Raw genomic sequence first — 25,202 nt, 5'->3', positions numbered from 1 at the left:
GTGCAAGGGGTGCAGGTGGGAAGGTGGGGTGGGGTGGGGTGCAGGAGCTCCCATTTTGTGCTTAGGGTGGGGATGTGGGGGGTGCATGGTGGGGCTGGGGATGTGGGGGGGTGCAAGAGTCAGGGCAGAGGACTGGGGGCATGTGAGGGGGTGCAGGTGTCAGGGCAGGGGGGGCTGGGTATGTGGGGGGGTGCCAGAGTCAGGGCTGGAGTATGGGGGGGTGTGAAGGAGTCAAGCAGAAGGCACAGGACTCAGGGCAGAGGGCTGGAGGGGCTATGGCCCTATTCCACCCCCTTCTTCTCGAAGGCTCTGCCCCCACTTCTTGTCTGCCTCTGCCAGGAGCAGGGAGCACGCTGACTCTGCTCCTTCCCGACCCCCTCCCTCGCAAGGGCCATCAGCTGATCGGCCAGCAGGGAGGGAGGGACAGAGAGGCGGAGGAGGGGCAGGAACCCAGCATACTATGAGAAGAGGCAGGGGAGCCGTCAGGACCAAGCTTCTGCCCCCTGCCCCCGCGGGACTCTGGCAGACAGCAGCATGCCATTAAAAATCGGCTCGCATGCCATCTCTAGCAAACTGCATGCCAGGCCACTCTGGTCTGTAACTTCTTGGCCAGCAGAGCAGATTTCCCCAAAGCCAGCAACCATGCACTGCTTTGTAACCCAAACAGACCATAACCAACAAACTCAAGTTCAACAGGACTGCTGTCCAGCTCTGGGGATACACAGATGACCCCTGGTGGACATCTGCATCCTGCAACTACTGTGTGAGAAAAGACTCCAGCTCTAGGGGATGAGGGCAGGCAAGCCAGTCTCATGCAGACTGAGGTTCCCAATAGGGTTGCCAACTATCTAATGGCACAAAACCAAAAACTGGACACCCGACAATCCTAGTTCCCAATGACCACCCCAGAAGATCCACACATGCTGCTCTGGAGCCCAGTATATGACAGAGGTTGCCAGCATCAATGAAGCAACCTGTTTATATATATATAATTTAAAAAATGCGCTGCAGGGTTTGTTTCCCAAATCTTATAAGGGAAAAATACTGCCTTGCCTGTGAAAGTGATATGGCTTGAACATGTAGTGTGGGGATTTGAGCATTCTTTGGCTATAGTCCACGTCCATATAATTGATTAAGGTGGCTGCACTTGTGACTAGGTGATAATTGAGAACCTAATAAATCTCCAGACAAGTATGTGCCAGCCGGACTTGGAAAGCAATTGCGACAGAGCCTCTGTAACGTAATGCAATTAAAAAAAAATCAAAATTAAAATAGGCTATTAGTTATTTTTCACCCACAAATGCCAAACCAGCTGGAATGTCTCATCCTGCATTCCTTGGCCACCAATTGCATCTCCAGCTGGAATCAAAGGGAGCTTGTGGGGGAACACGGACCAATATCTTAAAAGACCTCCAATGTCTTGAAAACACATGTATAAACTCAACCACTCCAACGGCTCCATCCATTCCCCTCTGTCGCCCCGCCCCATGTATCATTCTTAGAGTGTAGATTCTCCTGCAGTTTATTCAATCCATTATCCTGGAGAAAAAAAGTATTTGGTTGTGATTCAGAATTTCTCAGACAAAGAAGACGACAGACGTCAGCAGTGATCCTCCAAAGATTCACAATGATCAGGGTATGAGTAACATTTTACTCCATCCCTCATGTGACCACTTAATTATGTGTTGATTCATTCAGTCATGAGATACGAGTGAGACACAAGCAAATAAGGATGCAAGCCCTAACGCCAAAGAAATAGTCATGCCTGTTCTGCCAGTTTCTATATTAGCAAAGCAGAGAGGGGACATCCAGTTCTGACAGGCAAAATGGACATTTCTTTACATTTAAGCCAATCTCCAAATCACTTCAACCTTCTGCTAAGAAACAAACATTTGAATGGTCTGGGAACTGGATGCCCAAGAGTCCCCTGTTCATTTTATCCCAGTCGCTGAAGTTAAGACCAGCTGGGATATTCTTATTCTTACATTTTTTAGACTGAACCTTGCAAGGAATGTAGGTAGAGCTCTCTGAGAGCAGGCCCTTTCCTCTGTGATCCAGGTCTGAGTTGTTTCAGGATATGAAGCATTTATTTTATTTTAAGTGTATGAGCAACTTTCCTAGGATATGATCCTGGCCACGGCAGTATTTCTCGGGTTTCCTTTTGCCAAACAGCTTTTTTGTACTGGGCCTAGCTGCTATAGCAACAGACTCTTTTAAAAAAAATCAATTTTCATTATAATGTAAACCAATTTGCAGTGTGGATATTTACAGTTGGAAAAGTTGGAGGAAATTAATCTACATGTATTTACTTGAACTAAAGCCTGACATATTGACACTTAAAATACTTTAACACTTTCAGTGTGAAATCTGGTTTCACAGTTATTTGACACAGCATTTCATTGTTACTCAGTGTACGTTAACTCATTATGTTACTGGATCATTTATAAAAATATTCATATAAAACTGACATTAAGTAATGGTGAACTAATGACTTTTCCACAGACTATATTTTATTTCATTTGGATGTGTTAGATACCTACAGCTTATTTCAATGGGAAAAATCTGCATGGGATCTTTATATACAACCTTGAATCTTTACTAGATAATTTATTTCAATAGTAACATTTTTAGACACTTGTGGCCTTATCCTTCCTCATGGGCCCTCTAATCATAAAGGTTCCTTTACAAATATTAGGCCCTAATTCAGCAAGCTATTTAAACATGTGCCTAACTCTAAGCATGTGAGTAGTCTTACTGAAATCAATGGAAATACGGTATTTAGGGGCTGAAAGTAAGGTACGCATTTAAACACTTTGCTGAATCAAGGTCTTTGGAATGCACCAAAACACTTGTCATCTCATCACTTCCAGTGATTCTTTGTCATTTGTGAAGAGCCAACAGGCTCTTGGCTTTGCACAAGACAAACAGGGTATGTCTACACAGCAACTGACCATCCGCAGTTGGCCCGTGTCAGCTGGTTTGGGTTGCAGGGCTGTAACCCTACAGGGTAGACATTCAGGCTCAGGGTGGAGCCTCGGCTCTGGGACCCTCCTCTCTTGTAGGGTCCCAGAACTTGTGCTCCAGCCCAACCCCAAACATCTACACCACAATTTTACAGCCCTGCAAGCTTGAGACAGCTGACCTGGGCCAGCGGTGGATGTTTAATTGCTGAAGTCCTTGAACGACTTAAAATTCGAGGGCCTGATCCTGCAAACATATTACGGAGTACACCAGTCAATACCTGTGTTTAACTACAGGTAGTCACGGACAATATTCATGGCAACAGGAGCAACATGCAGCAGCAGCTGTTTGAAGGGTCAGGATATAAAAGAAAGATGCATCTATCTAACATAAGACGCCCCAGGAAAGAGACAGGAAGGTGTGAATTGAGTAGGTTTGTTCCCCCGCCTCCCATACAACACTGTGATGGAGAAGACATGAGAGGTTAATGTTTGTGGGCACTGCTCTGTATCTTTTCTACTTAGGTGGTCCCCACAACCATAGTGCCTGAACACCTCCCAGTCTGTAAGATAGTTCTCCTCACCACACTCCCATGAGGCTGGGAGATGCTTTTTTCCCCATATTACAGATAGGAAACTGAGGCACGGAGACACTAAGTAACTTGTCCCAAATCACCCAGGAAGTCTGTGGCCAAGCAAGTTTTCCCAAGTTCTAAACTATCTTTCTTCTGTAGTCAACTTCTTCTTGTCAGCGTTGCAGAAGATAAATTTCAATTTACTTACAACTTTTAAGCCCAGTCATCACTATCTAATTGTAATTAACTTCAGCAAAGGGGCACTGAGCCACCAGTCTCTGGGAATACATCTTCCTTATACCTTAGTTGATACAACAGACAGCTGTGTCATATGATTAAAAAGTATATAATGATCCTTATGAAAACCAAATTGTTCATATTGATTAAAAAGTAGTTCTGATACATGCTACTAAAAATCAAAAGCACAAAAGAATAGCTCTGAAGAGGAGATTAATTTAAATTATATATTGGATTTTCATTATAGTGATAAAGTCAGCACTCACTGACAAACGAGGATATGACCAATCCAAGATGGTGTTTCATAGAATCATAGACTATTAGGGTTGGAAGGGACCTCAGGAGGTCATCTAGTCCAACTCGCTGCTCAAAGCAGGACCAATCCCCAGATTTACCCCAGTTCCCCAAATGGCCCCCTCAAGGATTAAGCTCACAACCCTGGGTTTAGCAAGCCCACGCTCAAACCACGGAGCTATCCCTCCCAGGGCACCCTTAACACAAACCAATATGAACATGTCTCACACAACTAGCCTCTTGTACCTCAACCTTTACATAGTCATCTAACAAGTACTACTGCTGGCCTAAAACTATTGAGACAGTCTTGCTGAGCCTATGCTTCAGTGACAGAGACAGCAATAGAAACCTTTGGAGAATGTTGAAGCATTCTATAGCCTAGCCTTAATGGGGATGTAGAGATAGACAACGGCAGTGGACAACTGATCATCCTGGACAATTTAACTTAAGTGGCTTCAGATGTCTTCAAACGGTACTGTCTCCTTTTCATTGCTTTTGCTGATTTGTGGCCCAATTCTGTAAGCCACTGTGTACAAAGAACTCCTGTTTGTTTCAGTTCTGTGACCGGAGGGTGTGCAGACCAGCTCCTTAGTTCAGAACAACAGTCCACCTCTGAAGCAGGTGGGCAGTTTTTACATCCTTTAACAGATGTAAAACAGGCAGTGCATCCTTTAACAGATGTACTGAAGAATACCGATGCCTCCTAAGGATAGCAACTAATAAAGTGGGTCTATAATGCAGTTTGCGTTCAAGGAGGCATATGGAACTGCTGCCATATGAGGAGAGATTAATAAGACTGGAACTTTTCAGCTTGGAAAAGAGACGACTAAGGGGGGATATGATATTAAAAAGGTCTATAAAATCTTGACTGGTGTGGAGAAAATAAATAAGGAAGTGTTATTTACTCCTTCTCATAATGCAAGAACTAGGGGTCACCAAATGAAATTAATAGGCAGCAGGTTTAAAACAAACAAAAGGAAGTATTTTTTTTTCACACAACGCACAGTCAACCTGTGGAACTCCTTGCCAGAGGATGTTGCAAAGGCCAAGACTATAACAGGGTTCAAAAAAGAACTAGATAAATTCATGGAGGATAGGTTCATCAATGGCTATTAGCAAGGATGGGCAGGGATGGTGTCCCTAGCCTCTGTTTGCCAGAAGGTGAGAATGGGTGACTGGGGATGGATCAGTTGATGATTACCTGTTCTGTTCATTCCCTCTTGGGCACCTGGCATTGGCCACTGTCGGAAGACAGGATATTGGGCTAGATGGACCTTTGGTCTGACCCAGTATGGCCATTCTTATGAGGGCATTTCTCTGCAACTTAGTTCAAACTCAAGTACTGAACATTCCCACTCAGTTTCTACCCTACTGGGTCTAGAAGCTGGATGGGCCCCTTCATAATTAACTTGCAGAAGAGACAAGAGAGTCCATTTCTGTCTGTTTAAATACTACAAGAGTCATGTGGGTACTGTGAAGAAAAAGTCTAGACTGCTCAATTCTCCATAACAAGAGTGATGCTGCTCACTGCTTTTCCAATTTAAGATTTCTAAGGTGACCTGAAACTATTTCAGGTAGGCCTATATAGAGCAGGCACTGAAAGAAACTAATTAACTTGACTTTACTATTCTATAACTGTAAGGAGATCAGGACAAATAAAGAATGGACATCTGAATACACTGCACAGAAGAACAGCTCCATCTGAGGTTTGCAAAAGTAGAAAAAGTGGATAGCCTGGTAGTTAAGAAACAAAGTGAACCACAAACTTGATTCTACAAAATGCAGAGTGTTCTGGTCCCCCGATCCAGCACAGCACTTATGCATGTGCTTAGCTATTAACCTCTGGGTCATCCCACTGACATTAAAACTAAGCACAAGGATAAAAGCAGCAGCCTAGCATGAGGGTACAGGTGAATGCCCAGACACTTCCTGGATGAGGCCTTGTACCATCACCAGGAAGGAGGCGAAGAAGCATTGTCACATCATCAGTGCTTAGCTGCATGGAACTGCCTAGTCAAATTCAGACTATTGAAAAAAATAAACAAATACCAAAGTAAAGACAGGCCAAATCTAGACCCTGAAACCTGGATCCCTTCACATTGCAGTTAGAAGGGAAGGTGGACTGCATCTGAAACCCATCTCTACCATCATGGTCAATCAAGTTAGATCCCAGACTGGAAAGGGATCTGTTTTATAGTGCAGGTACAGCTGAAATCTCCGTTCCAATACATCATTTTAAGCCAGCATCTCAACAGAAAAAAATAAAAGATGTTTTCAGAATTACTGAACCCAGACCCAATCCAGATTCAGTCTTCTCAGGTCTGCTTTATATACAGTTGACTTAAATGTCAAACACATGCTGGGGCGGGGGGTTATGCACAGAAAGGTTTTATGAATGAGGTTTTATAGAATTACATTATTTCTCCAATCTACTTTTGAGTGGCACTCAACATATCATCTTTTGTCTCTCTCATATGCTCCTTTCATTGAACTCAGCCAACTGTGAACAGCAACATGGAGAAAAGGAGAGTTTATAAGCTGTTGCAAAAGGAGAGTTTATAGGCTGGAAAATGAAGTATTATTAGACTGGTGGTTTTCTCCTTGGGTTTATAAATTATGCTACACCCAGCAGTACAATAATAAGGGTACAAGGTTGAAAATAATAATACACAGTGCTTGAAAAAAAATGATATTAAGATATATATAGCTAAGATTTTCAAAAGTGACAGGTGCTTTTGGGTGCCCAACTTGAACCATCTAAATGGGGATGGGATTTTCAGAAAAAGCCAAGCACCCAATTTCTGAAAATCAACCTTTTTTTAAGGTGTCTCAAGTAGGATGTCCAGAATCATTAGTCATTTTTTAAAACTGTAACCATGAACACACACTGTATGGAGATCATGGGTAAAATTTTCAGAAATGCCTTAGAGATTTAGGAACCTACGTCCCACAGTTTCAATGAGACTTAGGCTCCTAAGAGTATAAGTCACTTTTGAAAATGGGACTTAAGCTCCTAAGTGCCACACATTTAAAGGTATATAGGTGCTTAAAGATGCAGATGGGCACCTAGTGGGATTTTCAGTGGGAACGAGGCACCTAATCTTAGACATTTATGAAAATCCCACGAGGCCACTATCTGAATCTCCAGGTGCCTAAATACTTTTGAAAATCTGGCCCTAAGTGCCTATGTCACTTTGGTTGGTTGGTCAAACTTAGTACAAAGGTTCAAAACAGAGAAATTTGAAATTAAGGAAGCAGCAGCCACCTTGTCTCACCTTTATTGCATAATGAAATACACTCAAACTGTACACAATAGAACAAGCACTGTCTTTATCACTGGGTTCAGGCAGCACATACAAAACAAATCAAATTTTGCCTTCACAATGTATGCCATCAACAGAAATAGCTGATAAAAGCTACATTGTGCAGTTGGATAGGCTGTATTCTATAGAGATGATAAAATCCACCCGTTTTGTTGCCAACACTAATGAACTAGTTCAGAGTGCTGTGCAAGTCAACCTAGGCCAACACAGCGGCTTGTCTGGCATGGCTAGAATGACTCCTGTCTGCCTCTTGGTGACACAATCATGCTGTAGCAGAACAAACCGTTTCTGGTGTAGCGCTGATCTGATCCACTGCAGGATACCCACAGTGTCAGCAAGCACATTTTGTTTCGTTCAAGTAAAACCGTTAAAAAAAAAAAAATGGAACAAAAACCTAGTGTTCCCCCTATTCCCTGGGGAGCAGCAGATTTGGCTTTACTCTCACTACAGCGCAAAAAGGAACACTAGTGTTTTTTGTCTAGCTTTTTTCCTCTATTAAATCAGTTCCTGTGAGCATTTGGAGGATGGGGGGACCCTACGAAAGCTGGTGCCACGGATATCCTGTTGTGGACCATTAACAGCATGACAAGAAGCCATCTATTCTGCTGTATCAATTAGAAAGAATGGCTCACAAGTTGGATGGCTTGAGCTGTCAATACCGCCAGGCTGTGTTCAGGCTGGCTTTTCTAAAGGCACTGTTGGCAATATAATTGCTTGCTCTGCTCCTGTTCCCTGCTCCCCTCCTTGGCATTGTGTATGTCACTTAAAATTATCCGAGTAAAGATCCTAGCAGCTTTTGCTCTGCAGCCTGTGGTGCAAAAACAGGATGGTGCTGCAGCCAGAATGAACATGAAAGAGGGAGCGGCTGAGACAGCAGGCCTCCAAGAAAGGGGGTAATTTGGAAAAGGACAAAAGAACAGGGGGGAAAGTGACCTGGCTTCACTTGTTTCTTTAAAAAAAAGAGAGAGAGAGAGAGAGAGAGAGAACATGAATTTCTTTTCCAAAGCAGAGGAAAATGGATGTCATTAGCAGAGAGAACAACAGATAGAATTCAAGGAAAATACAGAAGAAAGAGGTGCGTGGAGCATTTAGGTGAATTAATTCTTTCATGTGTGTCTCTCCTCTCTCCCCTTTATTGTTGCACTACATTTCAGTGTAGTTCCCTTGAAGGCTGAGAGAGCGAGAGTGTGAGTGAGTGAGTTTGTGTTTTCAGGGTTGAAAGAGGAGTTGCAGAATGTTACCACTTCACATCCAACTAGGCTGACCAGATCGCAAATGTGAAAAATCAGGACACTCTGGGGGGGGGGGGGGGGGAACGGGGGGGAGAGATATAGTTCTGTATATAACACAAAGCCTCTAACATCAGGACATCTGGCCACCTTACATCAAACATTCACAGCAATTTTAGTTTTTAATTACGTGCCATTTTTAATGTTACTTCTTTCAAACAAACATGGATTGCAAATCCAATCTACTGCCGTTTTCCTGCAGACATGCTGAAGATGGACACAGCACATGCATCTGCTGATAAAGAACAGGGGCACAAGTGAGGGCACCTGGGGTACCTCTACATTGTAGCTGGGAGCGAGCCTCCCAGCTCAGGCAGACAGATTCCTGATAGCGGGGCTCGAGGCAGCATCCTAAAAATAGTGCTATGGATCTTGGAGCTCCAGCTGGAGTTTGGGCTCTCCAGCCTACGGGGTCGGGTGGCCTAGCTCAAGTCTTGTCTACTCTGGCTGGGGGAATCGCTCCCAACTGCAGTGTCGACATGCCCATAGGGAGCAGTCTCTGGCCAGTGCATTGTTAGTAAATGCAGGAAAGGAACAAAAGAAAAATGAGATCACTTTAAAATACCTTCGCCTCTTTTCTCCCCGTACCCTTTTCCTCTCTTACTTGTTGATATTTTAAATATCCTAGTAGCACCTACTATTCCAAAGGAGCGCTTAGAAACTATGGCCCTGATCAGGGAAACAGGTGGACTTTTGTACCCACCGGGATCCATTTACAGGAGCAGGCCCTGTGTACGTATACGCATACAGAATGTACATTGCTCAGGGTGAAACAAAAAATAATATACAACTCAACGCAGACCACAGTTTATGGCCTTGATTCAGTGACGTGCCTAAGTATGTGCTTAGTGTTTTGCTGATTAGGGGTGGACTTAAGCATGTGCCCACATACATCAAGGTCTAAGAAAGCAAACGTACCCAATTAAAGCAAATGGATCCAATTAAAACTCAGGGAGGAGGGGATCTGGGGAAATAGCATCTTGTCCCTTGCTCTAGCTCAGCCGTTCTGGCGTGGCTGGAGTTGGCTTTGACTTGCTTCAAACTCCAGCTGGAGCTCAAGTTACAGGCCCCCTGCCTGGGGCTGAAGCCCTCGGGCTTCAGCTTTAGCCCTCCCTCCCCCACCCGGGGCAGTGGGGCTTGGGCGGGCTCAAGCTTCGGTCCCCCCTTCTGGTAATTTTAGTTGTCAGGTGGGGGTCGCGATGCAATGAAGTTTGACTTGCTCGGCTGGTCTCTTTTTCTTCCTGTTTCATTCAGTTCTGACCTCTCTCTCACCCCTTCACCCTGATGTGTTCTCCATACCGGGCTCCAGCTTTCATGGCACTGAGTGGCTTCAACTCCTATAGACTTCAATTGGAGTTGAGGATGCTCAGCACTTTGCTAGATTGAGCCCTTTAGGTTTATCTTTATTTCTAATTTTCTTCTGTGCTGCAGTTACATTCCCTGTTTTCTGTGCTAGTTACCTGTCCATTCAGTAACTGATACACTTCTTGAGTTTTACTTTGTTTATATGGCTCCCTCTTCCATTTGGTTGCCGACTAGTGTCCTCTCATGAGCACAATTTATCTGACTTGTTCTGCGGGCTACTAAAGGAAAACAAAAATGAAGGGAAGCCTTAAAATGAAAAGTGCTAAAGGAAGGTGGAAAAACATCTCCTTATGCTAACGGGGGAATGGCATTTTATATTAATTCTCAGAAACAGAAATCCCAGCTTCTGTCCCCGAAGTTTGAAAGAATCAGTCTTATTCATCCGAGAAAACACACACACGCATGCGCGCACACACACACACTTCACTTCATATGGCACTTCATTAATCAGGATAGTTTAATACACTGATCTTTACATTTTACATAAACACATTTAGATTAACCAGTGCATCTAATTTATCTTCATTTTATAATGCTGTGGTGCTTTTGTTCACTTAACTTGTTCAGATGGGAGGAGAAAACCTTAACATATAAAGCATAAAGTTAAAGTTTTTTAAAAAATGCAACACTTAATTATGTTATCCATCACCCCAGAAGAATCTGCTTCAGTCTACTCTGATCTTTGCCTCTATGTTTTCTACGTATGGGTTTCAAAAATGTGGCTCTTGCCTATTAAAGATCAGTGCTTTGTGTGTGATCTGGGTTCAAAAGATGTGGGTAGTTAAGAAACCAAGTTTATTCTAGTCTTTTCAGCTTCTTCATAACCATCCAATTTGTCAGTAGGAGGACTTCCTTTTCTACCAAGAAAGTAGAATAATTTCCAGTAATGAGTCAACTGAAATATGTTTAAGTAATGAAAAATGTTTTTCTGTCTGACTATTTTAGTCACCTATCAGAGATCAGTCTACCTTTAAATAGAAACAGTCAGCGCTCTAAGCCAATTCACTGGCCTAAAATTGGAGACATTTCATTCAATTTTCCCTCCCTTGGTATTCACCCCTTCTTGTCAACTATTAAGAATAGGCCACTTCCACCTTAACTGAATTGGCTCGTTAGCACTGACCCCCCCGCTTGGTAAGGCAACTCCCATCTTTTCATGTGCTAGAATATATATTCTGCTTACTGTATTTTTCACTCCATACATCTGATGAAGTGGGTTTTAGCCCATGAAAGCTTATGCCCAAATAAATTTGTTAGTCTCTAAGGTGTCACAAGGACTCCTCATTGTTTTTGAGGAATACTAGTGTCAACTGGACAGAACAGGATTATTTCTCTTACATGTTCTAGTCTGTTTTCAGGCCACAATTAGTGCTGGAGACATAATGAAAACATCATAGAGATGTATACTGGAGATATTTTTTAAGTGGAGATATACCAATCTCCTAGAACTGGAAGGGACCTTGAAAGGTCATTGAGTCCAGCCCCCTGCCTTCACTAGCAGGACCAATTTTTGCCCCAGATCCCTAAGTGGCCCCCTCAAGGATTGAACTCCCAACCCTGGGTTTAGCAGGCCAATGCTCAAACCACTGAGCTATCCCTCCCCCACAAAATAGCACTAATGTATGATGGATGATGTTCATGCTCCAAAATGAGGATTCCTCCTGGTTCTGATGAGAATTCCTCCTAGGGTAATGGATATGAGACAGCATGCTATATTGATATATCTAACACTATCAGCTGCTTATGCCATTGATCACAAGGTGTTGCTGAATCATGTGCAGGAACTATCTGGGGTGTATGAGTTCTCTCTATAGCAGATCTGTTCATTACTAAGTGGCATAGGGACTTCAATCCAGAGAGCCCTCTAATCTGAGGCAAATATGTGGTCTGGTTTATCAACACAGTTTCAACCTATATACAAAAGCCACGTGGAGTGACAGCCTAAATTATGATTTTAGGGTTTAGGTTTTGTTTGGGCACCCAGAGGTCACCAAGCATAGGCATCTAGAAATTAAAGGCTATTACATGTTCACAATACAGTGAAGAGAAAGAAGTCATTCTGGTGACACTTATACATTTCCTAACTCATGTGATTATAGAGAACTAGAGCCAGGGAAGGAGGCACCGACTTCCTGAAGTGTGAACTATTCTGAGCTTGTATGTGTATACGTTATAAAATAATACACATACTACAGGCTTATGCAGTACTTTGAATACTACTTCCTGTTGTAATTCACACGTTCCAACAATGAATGGATTTTGCTTTTGATTACAATGGGAAATATTATTAAACCTCTGAAAAGTACATCACTGTATTCTGAATAATATTATCTACACAAGCTACTGGTTTCACGATGGAGGTGGGCAGGGGGGAGGAGGTTGCCAGGTAATCAGTCTTATTCATAGGTGCAAATTATCCCACATAAAAGTCTCCGCTGAACATTAAGTAAAAGAAAAATGCATCATTTAAAAAAAAATCCTCTTTGAAGCTGATACAGTAAAGGCTACATAATGACTATGGAACAGAACACACGTCTACATTTATTTTTAGAAATAAATGATTAATCTTTCTGAGGGACTGCCCCTTCTGAATGGAATCTTTATGGTTGAATCCCTTAAGCAGTTAGTCTCACATTTGTATTGTGCAAATGAGTTTTTCAAAGGAATATTTCTTAAATACAAGTGATGTTACTACTCAGCGTAAAGTGGAGTAACTGATGCATTAGCAAGGGATTTACAAATGACTGACATTATTTTCTGTTTTTAATTCACAGAATTTAGCTGATGTAATTTCTTTTTCTTCCAGCAACATTTCCAGAAAATTGTCCTTCCCACCATACCCCAACCATTTTGAGCTTTACTAAGAGCCAAATTCTGCTCTCAGTTACATGAGTGTAAGTCCACCATAACTGGATGGTGGATTTACCCTGGTGTAATGAGCACTGGAAGTTACACAAACATGATTTTCTGGGAGTTACACAAAGGTGATTTTGTAGACACTCTGTTACAGATGTAGCAACAGGCAGGGTGCGTTCTCTCAAGCACAAAAATGCCGTGTATGCTATTTTCCACTTGTAAAATAGGCTATAAAGTAGCCATTTTTAGAACTAAGACAGAATTACAGCAAAATAAAATCAAGTTTCAGCCTCTAACTCATTTGGGCCAGTTTATCCAACAATTCACTGTGAAAGAAAATAAAAATTGAACCCAGTATGCGCTCTGAGTGTGTGTTAGCTCAGCAGAATACAAGGGCCAAATCCCCTAAAGAAAAGCATTGAGGGGATTGAAAACCCCGTAAGTAGTTCCTGACTCATCACACCAACAGCGGCTGGGTGGGGAAGGGATCTTCCTCCCCCCAGCACACATCACAGAACAAATCGGAGAGAGAATTTCAGGGTCTATTGTATACTTCATGCTCCCCGCCCCCGTCACCTAAGACCTGATGTGGAGGAGGAACAGAAGGATGCTGTGCAGAGCACCTCAAACTCCTCTAAGAGCCCTTCCTACCTTCACCAAACCCACACTCCCTTGACTATGGGGAGAAGTTTTTGTGTTCCATTACGTGGAGGTAATTTTCAGATAAGGTAACACTGACAGCATATCTGCAGGGTCTGAGGGCACCTCTCTCTCTCTCACCATGGAAACAGTACCCACCCCATACCTCCTCTCCCAAGCCCACCAAACCCCAGCCTCCCCCATGTCACAACATCTGGCTCACTTGCCACCATGACAACCCAATGGAGGAAAGGGCAGCCAGAAATCCATGTAACACTTTCTTCACAGAATGTGCTACACAAAACAAAAAGGCTGCCAAGCGTAATCAGAGTAATGCATGAAAAGATGGCAATCAACCATAGGAAGAATCTCTGATCAGCTGGCAAGAGGAGGCCATCTAAGCAGATACTGTGGAAGCCATTTTACTACATTGGTTAGATCAGACCGCATAGGTCTAACCTAGGGTCATCAATTCTGGTAGGATGAATTCCTGGAGGTTTCATCACATGACAGAATCTTTAATTAAAGATTAATACTTAATTCCTGGAGACTCCAGGACAATTCTGGAGGGTTGGCAACTCTAAACTCCTTAAGATTCCAGAGATGGAAAGGGAAGCAATATAATTCATTTGCTATAGCTTCATTTCAAATAACATTATCCTAACGAAGAGACAAGACGCTGGGAGTGGAACACAGCGAGACACTGCTCCAGAGGCAGCCTGGAACAGGTCAGAGATTAGATCGCAGCCCTTCTTCATAAAACTCGTGCTGTCCCAGCATGAGGAAGTGATAATGCAGAGAACACAGAAGGCTGATACATGCACATATCACAACAAACCCGTGATCTTTACTACAGCACCTGATCTCACAGAACACAAAAGAAGTGCTTGGCCACTTAAGAAGGAGGTAACATTACTAAGGGAAACAAAGGGTGACTTTAGTGTTTTGAAGTTGGTTGATTTCACATCTTTTAATTCCTTTTTTTAAAAAAGTTTAAAGGCATTTTCTAATCAGCAGCAGGGGAGCAAAAGGATCTTTTCACCTACTCAGTTTCTCCCTTGAAAAGGGCCAGATTGTGACCATCCTGCACACCCACAAAGGAGAGTGTAAGGTGCTACTTGTATCACTGGCGGGTGGAGGACAGCTGCCCCAGAACCACTACAACAGTGTTTCTCAAACTGGAGACGCCACTTGTGTAGGGAAAGCCCCTGGTGGGCCGGGCCGGTTTGTTTACCTGCCCCGTCCGCAGGTCCGGCCGATCGTGGCTCCCACTGGCCGCGGTTCACCGCTGCAGGCCAATGGGGGCTGCTGGAAGTGGCGGCCAGTAAGTCCCTCAGCCCCCATTGGCCTGGAGCAGCGAACCATGGCCAGTGGGAGCCACGATCGGCTGGACCTGTGGACGGGGCAGGTAAACAAACCAGCCTGGCCTGCCAGGGGCTTTCCCAACACAAGCGGCGACCTTAGTTTGAGAAACACTGCACTACAACCTCGCCCATACATGCAGGGGAAGTGGGAGTAGAGCACACACAGGGTATCAGACTGGTTCAGGGAACATTCCCTCTGGAGCATGGGGCAGTTTTCAAAGGCACAAAGGGTAGCCAGGCACCTAAGTCCTCCTGACTTGCAATGGAAGTTAAGTGCCTAACTACCCTCTATGCCTTTGAAAATCTTCTTCCCCCGTGACTTGCTGTATCACAAGCTGCTTTCTGGAGCAACACAATCATGCATTGCCCCATACACGGTGCTTGCAGCACAGGCCACATTTAGCCCTAACACACCTTACAGGGACACGGTGAAACTGACTATAAACAATGTGCCATCAATACATAAAATAAACAAACTGAAAAAAAGTAGATGAGACTCTTTCCCCTCTCGCCCCCACCCTTTGTTTTCATAATCTTACTTATTAGCTTGTCGCTATAGTAGGTACAACATTTTCAGGCAGAAATGTGATCTTCAAATTGATATTGTGCCTTTAGTCGAGATCCTTATTTTTGCCCACCTGGAGAGGAATGCAGGACTCCTAGAACCGTACGGAATTCCAGACTGACTGTGTCAGGCCTGGTGTAACGTAGGACTTGGATGTTGGCCATCTTAATAAAAAGTGTAAGCACTTTTGAAACCCCGCAGGGATGCTAATCTGAACCTATTATACTGTTTGTTTCTGCGCTCAAGGGTGAATCCTGACTTAAACAACCAAAGGATACATAATGGATCAGATGATAGAAAATGCCTCAGCAAAATAAAGAAAGACTATCTGAAATAAGTGTTCTGGAAACAGAAATGTAGTTAGGGTACATAAAAAATATCTTTCATAATGCTAGCCAAAGTGATCATAGCTGGAGGGCAACTTCAGCACGATTTCTAGTGAGAGCTGAATACATAATAAATCTTGCAAAACTCAAGCTAATTAGTAAGCCAAGAGGTCAGAGACTTTCCCACTCGTATTATAACAAAGAAGGATGGGGAAATGCCAGAAACAGAAAGAGAAGAAAAAGCAAGGTTTAATACAAAATCCTAGATAAACTTAATAAAAAAAAGAATTTTTTTTTTTTAAAAAGCTTCATCAGAATCTGGTGGGACACGAGGTTATAAATTGCTTTTTGGCAAAGCTAAAGCCTTCTAAACTTAGGAAGGCTAATCTGTATATAACTAAAGTTTCTCTGGCATTGTTGGAGGTATTGCCAAATTAAAATCAGATAAGGCTCCTGATCAAGATGAGTTTTAGAACTGGCTTTAATAAGACTTTATTGAAGGGACTTGAAAAGTTTTGTAAGCAGACAAGTTTTCTGATACAATATCCTTGGCTGCACAAGCTTTAATTCCAAAAGAGGACACATCAGCTTGACTGGCTGATAGTTCAGCTGAGGAGTTATTTTATATTCTTACTAAAGACTTTTGTTAACCATATTATCCACTAGAACTGGAGTGGCTTTCTAAAGTGATGGAATAATAGGTTTGATTCTCTGGGCCCACGCTGGGCAGACACAAAACCACCTATTGTTGATGGATGCAAAAAAGGCCTTTGACTGGGTGGAGTGGGGCTTTTTGTTTGCAGCAGACGGTAACCATAAAAGGGGTTTTGGCAATACTGTATCAATTGGGTTAAATCACTCTGGATGCTCAAGCCCAAAGCCTGATAACACAAGACCTCCAAACTGTCTGACTCCCACAGGCTCTAAGCTTTCTTAGGCACCTCATACATCTTTCCCTTAAGGGAGGGCATGCAGAAGAAAATTTCTATCACCATCTCTATTCTAAGAAAGACTTATTCATTTCCATTAATTTCCAAGTTCAAAAAAAGAAGTAGAGGAAGCTTATCATCAGTTATGATGGGAGTGGGAAGGCTATGCAGATGAATTGCTTCCTCTAGCTTCTAGAGCATCTTTGTATCATGCTACCCATTCTCATTCCTAGGTTTATTCCAATTCCCTTCATAAATTCAACTGCCAATATTATGTATAAAGTAAATAAATAAAATAAAATAAATCTCAGGATACATTTTAAAGCTACTGCAACAGAAGACGGAGGGAGTCCAGGTTGATAGCAGATATTTGCCTCATCTGCTTTCAGGAAATATTACTCTACAGCCAACCTTAGGTCTTTCATATATACTGGAAACTTGACAAATCATTATCAATCAAGCAGTTTGTGCTCCAGAAAGACCCCAAGGAAAAGTATGTTTCCAGAATCGCTGCAAGTAGTCTGGTCCATACACAAGCAGGGGACACAAAAGTAACTGATTCCCTGTCTCTCCCTATTTGGCAAATTGTGTTCTCCCTCAAATACAGAAACATCTAAAAAGAGCATCTGGTGGGAAAATGTCTGCAGAGATACTCCCTGCTGTTAGTAGGAGGAGGAATTTGTATGGTTTATTTTTAAGTTGGAACATTTCCCACATATTTGTACCCCTATAACAGATGCTTTGACAAGAGCAAAATAAAGCTGACAGGCATTCATGGAACACCACCCAGGACGGGAAAATTATTCTTTAGAGCTCCTCAGATCAAACAAGATACTGAGAGGTCCTATTGAGCTCAGACCTGAAGGGACTCTCAAATTCAGTCTATCCTCCTGTTAACTGGAAGGGATAGCCAGATGCACAAGAGAACTCGTGTGCACAGAGCTGTTCCGTGTAGCATAAGGAAGCTCAATGGCTCTGTCATACACAGAACACAAGAGTGCATCAAACCACAGTTAAACATTATAGGCCTATATTTCTTCACGCTAGTGGGGTGAGTCTATAATGAGGTTGAGGACCCATGTCTTAAAAGGCTCAAAGTGAGCAACATACTTGAACTATATAGAAAGATGTAGCCTGCATCTCCCATTAACTCCTGAGTTTTTGACTTGTAATAAAAAGGAATATTTCATTTGCAGAAAAAGTAAAAATAAACTGAATGATGAGGCAGCTGGTAACATACAATTAAATGCAGCACTGTAGTGCACTATTAGAAATCCAAAAAAAATTCCATATTTACCCACCTTCTGACCCTGCCTCCAGCATTCAGTAATATAAACAGCGCAACTAGGATTTATTGTGAAGGTGACAGTTTAGCAAGATGAACAACAGATGCTGCTTAATTTAATAAGATTTTATTTTTTATTTTGTTTTGCTTTATTTTTAATACATAGTTGGTTAGAGAATTCATAATGCACAGAGTTCATCTAATGGCTATTTTATATATATATATATATATATATATATATATATATATATATATATATATATATATATATATATATATATATAACTGAATATTCTCGATTTTAAATCTGGATGGACTTGTTTTTAATAACAGGAACACAGAAATATAGGAATTGCCAAATTACCAGACTGGATCAGACCAGTGGTCAACCTAGTCCAGTATTCTGTCATCAACAGTGACCAGTACCAGATGCTTCAGAATAAGGTTCAAGAAACCCTGCAGTAGTTAGTTATGGTGTAAGGTGCCCCAGGGAAAGTTTACTTCCTATTCCCCAATAGCAGAGGTTAGCTTATGCCCTACAGCATGTTAAGGGTTAATAGCCCTTTCAAAATTCCTAGGGATATTTCTTTTAACGTATAATTACTATTACAACTTGGATATTCTTGCTATCCATAAATGTCTAATCCTTTTTGGACTCCTTCTCAGCGTCTGGCCTCAGTGAGATCACAGGGAGTTCCACACACTAGTTTTGCATTGTGTGAAAATATAATTCCTTGTATAAGATTTGAATTTGCCTTTTGATTTCATTTAATATCCCTCAGTTCCCACAGTATGTGACAGGGTGAACAGAAGTTCCCAATCTACCTTCTCTGTACCATTCATTGTTTACCCATTTATCAGGTCCCCTCTCATTCATCTTTATCCCTTTTGAGATTTATACATTGGCATTACTTTACTCTCCATTTAGGATACATATGGAATGGGGGACTAACATTTCACTTGCTTTTTAAACCCTGCGGCTGCACAGTGAGGTCTTCCCTGAGCTGGCTGCAGTAATGTTCTGCTTTTTTCCCTGTTAATACAGAACACACTTAGGTATCTCACTAGATGAAATTACTTCATGAATTATAAAAACAAATCTTTGGTATAAAGCTTGGCTAAAATATGGGTGTTTAAATACATATTAGATCAAAATGCGACAGTGTACATATTTTATACAACTTAATTGAGTTGTGTTAAGAGCACTTAAGTGAGTTATGAATTAGCAGGCAAAGCAGCTACTTCTCTAAGGAGAACCCTTGCTATATTGCAGTTAAAGAGGAAGACATCAGAATCTTCTTCATGGCTTCTGCTAAAAATGTTACTCCTCCATTTCGTGCAGAACTGGGTCCTCAGATTGAAACCATATTGTACAAACACTGCAAATCGTACTCACACAAGTAATCAACCTACCCACATTAGCTGCATTCCACATCACTACTCTAATTGATTTCAATAAGACTACTTGTGTAAATAATGTTGAACAAGTGTGGGAATGTTTGAAGGACTGGGCCCTAATCTACTACTTTAGGGAGTGCCACATTATCAATCACAAAACTCTGGAACTGCTAATTTAATTAACACTCATTCCTGATGCATTTCCCATAGTCTGACTTGATTCTGCCTTGCAAGACTCCACACACCCATGGTAAATAAATTTGGAGGGAGAACAAGCAAGTAAAATATTGCTTTCATTAAAACATTGTAAATTCAGTAGAATTTGTGCCTCTTCTGGTAAATTTTCATGACAATTTTGCAAGCATGACTCAAATGCAAAATGTATTCATGGTTAGGGAAGAATGAGTAACTTGCACCAAGTTACCCTGATATCACTCACATGTCAGTTACTCAGTTCCATACCCTTGCATGACAATTGCTCTTAAATGTTCTATTTAACAGTTGGTTGCAGATTTGTTTTTAAATGCCCCCAGAGCAATAACTGTTGCCTCAAAGAAGGCAATAAGTCCAGACACACAGACCAACACTTTTTTTTCCCCTTTAAATACGTGACCCAATTTTTCAAAAATGAAACTGATGGGTGCTTTAAAAAACTGGGTCACTTACTTAGGAACCTCAGTAAGGATTTAGGGCTCTGATCCTGTTCCCATTGAGATCAATGGCAATGGTATCCTTGAGTTCAGTGATGCAAGATAATGCCCTATGTGCCTAACTTAAGCACCGATTCTTTAAAATCTCATCCCTAATATTTTAATAAATACTTTGTCCTTCTATAGCACATTCTTCCAAAGTTTCACAGACAAGTTCATCATCACATGCCCTTCTTAGCTAAGAATTATCCCCATTTTACAGATAAGGAAACTGAGGCAGAGAGAAATTAATCCACTTGCATAAAGGAAGTCTGTGGCAAAATAATAATAATATTCAGGTCTTATAAAGAGAAGCCAGTGTTTTAACCACAAGACCATCCTCCCTCTCCTTTGAATTTCACATCAACACACAACAAACATTTGGAGGATGCACTGGACTTTTAAGTGCTTACCAGCTACTAATAGGCTGGCCCAGATCATATGAGAAGTTTGCTTTCCTTTCATGAAATATGAGTCTGATTCTGCACTCATGCAGTATTTGGAACTCAGGCAGGGCCTTATTTAAAGTAAAATACCTGTTTCCTACCTTTATGGCTTTAAAGGAATTCTGTGCACACTCCAAGGATTGAATGCACTTTCACTTTCCTTTATAAGAATACAACTATTATGCTGATTATTGACTTTAGCATGGTACTTTACATAGGCCTGTTATTCAGTTTTATCATTGGAAAATTCAGCTTAGCAAAATATAATATTAGCAGAAGGTTAGAAAGACACCTTTTTATGAAGTGTCTCCATTTAACTATATTTTAGAAATAAAACTTAAAAACCTGAATATGACCACTAATGGATTCAGCATATAAAAATATCTTAATTGTACTACAGGAAAAAAAGGGTAATTGGAAAAATACATGTCCGGTTCTGGCACACAATATCCTGTGTTAAAGGGAAAAAAAAGATGTTGGAGGATGATATACTAATTTTTTTCTTCCTTACAACAAACAATCCTCAGATTATCCCCAAGTGTGCGGAACGCACCTGCTGAGTTATACACCAAATCCTCAGTAGAAGTTTATCATTAAGAAGTGTCTTAGCAGCATGAGAAACAGGTAAGATATAATTGGCTAGAACAGCCCTTGAGCCCTCTCCGAGTCATGAGAGTTAGGTGCAAGATATTAAAGTGATCTAGAAAACACACACACACACATTTGTTAAAGAGTTATTGTGGACCATCCAATATGTCAGTAAAAAAAGGAACCACTCAGCAGGAAAACGAAATGAAGGTGTTTTGGCAGCTATAAACAAACTTTGTTAAAGGTGTATTCCAACATTTACAACGTTGGATTCTAGGTTAGTTCCAAAAGTTCTCACTTACTTCCTAAGAACATAGAAGATTAACCAGTATGCTGTGAAAATGGCTATGTTGAGAGAATAGTGTGCTTACTAATTACCACCCCAGATGTTTGCAGTGACAGTCTCAATAACCAAAGAAAGTTGATCAACAGATATACCATTCCAGAGAGCAGCCCTAGGGCTACACATTTGCTGTTACATCACACAATGAAACTCGAAAAGATATTCAAAATATTAAATGAAGAGCGGTTCCAAGTAGCCAATTTAAAATATCAGTATTTTCAGATTATGCTATTCATGCCAATAAATGCAAAGAAAGTATCATTTACATTTTAGTTACAAAATCATGATTGTGTTTTAAATTAATAGTTTGCAACTAGACCAGATTTTTGCTACTCCAACTGTGACTGGAAGCTGATTAGTACTATAGAAATCTACTAGGTAGGTACTATTCTGTGTATCTATTACTATTATTATTTTATAGACACCTAAAATACCTTTTCCTAGGACAACGTTTTAAACTTATTTTTTAAATTTTTATAGGTCACAATATGGGAAAACTGCCAAAAGAGTAGTTCTGGCCCCTGATTTTTAACTTTTCACTGGAGTCTTCATAAAGAACTGCAAACTCAAGTTCTTATACCAGACAAGGGTCCATGGACCTCTAGGGATCTCCTTTCTCCAGATGACAACAACAACAAAAACCATACATAGACTGTTAGCATTTCAGAAATACTGAGGGAATGACACACACAGCCAGGTCAAACGGAAACATTTAATTGTAAGAGGTGAAGAGGAAGGAACATTCTTGGGGGGCAGCGTTTTTTTTCCTTGAAGTGTTGTGTTTGGCACCCTTTGATGGCTTCAGTTTTGTTGTGGTTAGATCATGACAGATTTCAGGAGTAACCCTACACTTCTGTCGGCAGCCACACATTTCGCATTTGCTCTTCCCTCTGACTATTTTTTAAGGTCGCTCTTGCCAGATAGCCACCGCCTCCCAACTTCAAGAAAGCCAAAAGAATGGCGTGGTTTTTTTTAAAAGGGGCTTTAGACGCATCAAAGGCGGGGGAAAAGGGGGGGATTTGGGGACAGGAAAGGGAGAAGAGACCCCAATCCACGCCGAAAGGAAGAGTCACAACCCGGTCGGAGAGAGCAGCTCGTCTTGGGGGGCGTTAACCAAGGGGCTACTTCTGCTCTGCAACTTTTTGCAAAACAGGACGGCGATGAAAATGAGCTTCCCTGCAGAGCGGCGGGCTCGGAGGGCCGGGATCCCCACGGGGCGCCGCCAGAGGAGCACACACCGAGGGCACCTTTACGAGGAAAGCTCTCCGGAGAAACAATGTTGCACGCGTCCTCCGAGTGCCTGGCTAAAGGCACATCAGGGGTTTCCGTCTAGCTTATTGTGTGGCCGGAGGAACCCAGGCCAAGAAACCTCTCCGCCCCCGGGGCTCTCCTGGGAAAGGGGGTGGGGAGGAAGAGAAAGGAGACATGCAAACGACATGTGTGTCAAAGGGGGGAGGGAGGCTGCGAGGGGCCCAGGAGCCGACTCGGCAGCGTATCGAATCGTGCACACGAGAGTCCTCAGGGCGCGCACAATCAGAAAGGGAATGAGACCCCCCCCCGACCCCCTCCTCTCCGGACTCTTCCTGGGCAGGGGGGTTACAAACAGGCGAAAAGGGGGGACACCCTGGCCCAAGCTGGGGAGCAGGGGCGAGCCAGGGGAGAGGGCTCCCCCCCCCCCCGCCGCCTTACCTGAAGACACACTCCTCCCTGGAGTCCCGGGCAGGGGAAATCAGCCCGTACTTCTTGTTGAAGAGCTTCTGGAACAGGGTGGGTGGCATTTTGGGGCGCGCTGCTCCCCCAGCCTCCTTCTCTCTCTCCCTCCACCCAGCGGAGGCGCTGGGGCTGGAGCAGCGAACTCCTCCGGCAGGCAGCTAGTTCCGCCAACCCGACTCCATTTGGTGTCACAGTCATATGACAAAAATTAGTCACTTGGCGCGGCCAGAAGAGGAGGATCGCAGGGAGGCGGGCCCGGGAGGGGTTTCTCCGGGGCCGTGCACAGCTGAGTGGCTGAGGCCCCAGCACCACGTGCTCCGGCAGCCCGGCTGGGGTTTGGTAGGGCAGGGGGAGAGCTGGATGGAGCCTGCTGGTGCTTGGCCCCCAGCTCCCACTGGCCAAAGGCAGAATAAATCTAACCTCTTCTAGGGCACCGACTCTAACCCCGGGGCCGCCCGGCTCCCATTGCAACAGCCTTGCAAAAACCTCCCTCCTGCACCCAGCCCCTTTCGGATCCAGCCAGGCTCCCCCTGATTCACTCACATCCCTCTCCCAGCAAAGACCCCCTAGGCCCTGGTGCGTCTCGGAGCAACGGGTGCTTCAGACGTCCAGAAGATCCCAATTTTTGCTGCTCCTCCAATAAATAAATAAATGAATCCCCTGCCTCAGTAGAGAATAGGCGCCAGATGCAACAATCGAGCCTCATATACCCCAACGACGCGAAACACTGGGCTCTAGCCTCTGAATTGCCCACCCAATCGTGTCAGCACATTAGGAAACATCCCCATTTTCCAGTGGGATCTGGATTATTCTGGTGGACCCGGAGAAACTGCATCTGTACTGCGTGTATTGGTAAAACTGGGGAGGAGGGGCTGCAGGCATAAATACACCAACTCCAGCAGGATGCAGGTGAAACAGAGTCGTTGCAGCTTTCTTCTACCAGGATTTACTGGGGGCCAAATTTCTTCTTCCACTACTAGAAGTGCCACTTGTTCTCTGTTTTGATGGTACCATTCCTGGGTACTCAGATGCAACAAGAGTGGCTAACCAGGATTTCTATTGAGGCAGTGGAATTTGTGGAAGCCCAGAACCTGGCAGAATCCAGCTGCCAAATTGACATATTTCCAGCATTGCTAGACCTTGCTCCATCAGGGACCAGTGGGGTTTTGTTTGTTTGGGTGTAAGAAAGAGAGAAATGGTATATATGCTCTTATGTGGTAGAATTAGGGGGGCTGGGACCAGAAATTGGCCAGGTTTAGAACAGTAACTAGACTTGTTCTTTATTTAGGCAATGGGAATTGTGGACTTGGGTAGAAAAAACAGGAGGCTCCAGGTTGATCCAGCTTTTTATCTTTTCTTCCTTTGGTTCATAGGGAGTTGCCGTTTAGAGATTTAAGAGATCCTCCCACAGTGCAGGGAGATGAATGAAAGCAAAAGTGGTGTTGACGCATGTGGGCGGTTCAGGCTATGCAATACCAGGGGAAGGAAGGTGAAGGAGATTTGCATGAAGAGGAAGCTTCAGCTTGTAAACAAACATCACAAAATACTACCAACTAGTATTAAAGTGGTAACAACAAATTAATGTATCAGGAAAAAAACAGACAGGGTGGATGAGGTAGTAACTTTTATTGGACCAACTTTTGTTGATAAAATTGAAAAGCTGGCACAAGAAGAGAGATTATTTCATTCATCTTGTCTCTTATATTGTGGGACCAACACAGCTATAACAACACTGCAAACAGGAAGAAAATACAGTTAGAGCAAGTACCCCGGTTTAGCCTAAAATCTAGGTTTTACAAAAATCAAAAGGAGCTAGAGGTTTCTGTACAATATATTAGTAAATACGTCATGGAAACATCTTTAAATAATGTAGGACAACAATTTTTAACAATTTAAATAAAGGCCAAGAATTTTTGGGTGGATCTTAGGATTCTTCATCAGTGTCTACAATGCAAACATTGCAGCATTGTATAAATGCAGAACTAGAAAACAAAATTAAATAAAAACTAATTAAAGTG

The 25,202-nt window shown here is 42.7% G+C and overlaps 1 protein-coding gene across 1 annotated transcript in view; it reads right to left on the bottom strand.

Moving 5' to 3' along the window:
- FNIP1 (folliculin interacting protein 1) overlaps window positions 1-23,382 on the bottom strand; it is an 87,655-nt gene extending 64,273 nt beyond the window's left edge. The window contains 2 exon segments of the mRNA XM_045026508.1: window positions 23,161-23,288; window positions 23,290-23,382. Of these exon segments, the coding sequence (XP_044882443.1) occupies window positions 23,161-23,288; window positions 23,290-23,382 (221 nt within the window).
- Between the last annotated feature and the right edge of the window lie 1,820 nt (window positions 23,383-25,202).

This window comes from Mauremys mutica, chromosome 8, assembly GCF_020497125.1.
Source record: "Mauremys mutica isolate MM-2020 ecotype Southern chromosome 8, ASM2049712v1, whole genome shotgun sequence".
Taxonomy (NCBI): Eukaryota; Metazoa; Chordata; order Testudines; family Geoemydidae; genus Mauremys; species Mauremys mutica.
Note: the sequence above shows the minus strand (reverse complement) of the source record. Positions and strands in the feature narration are given on the sequence as shown.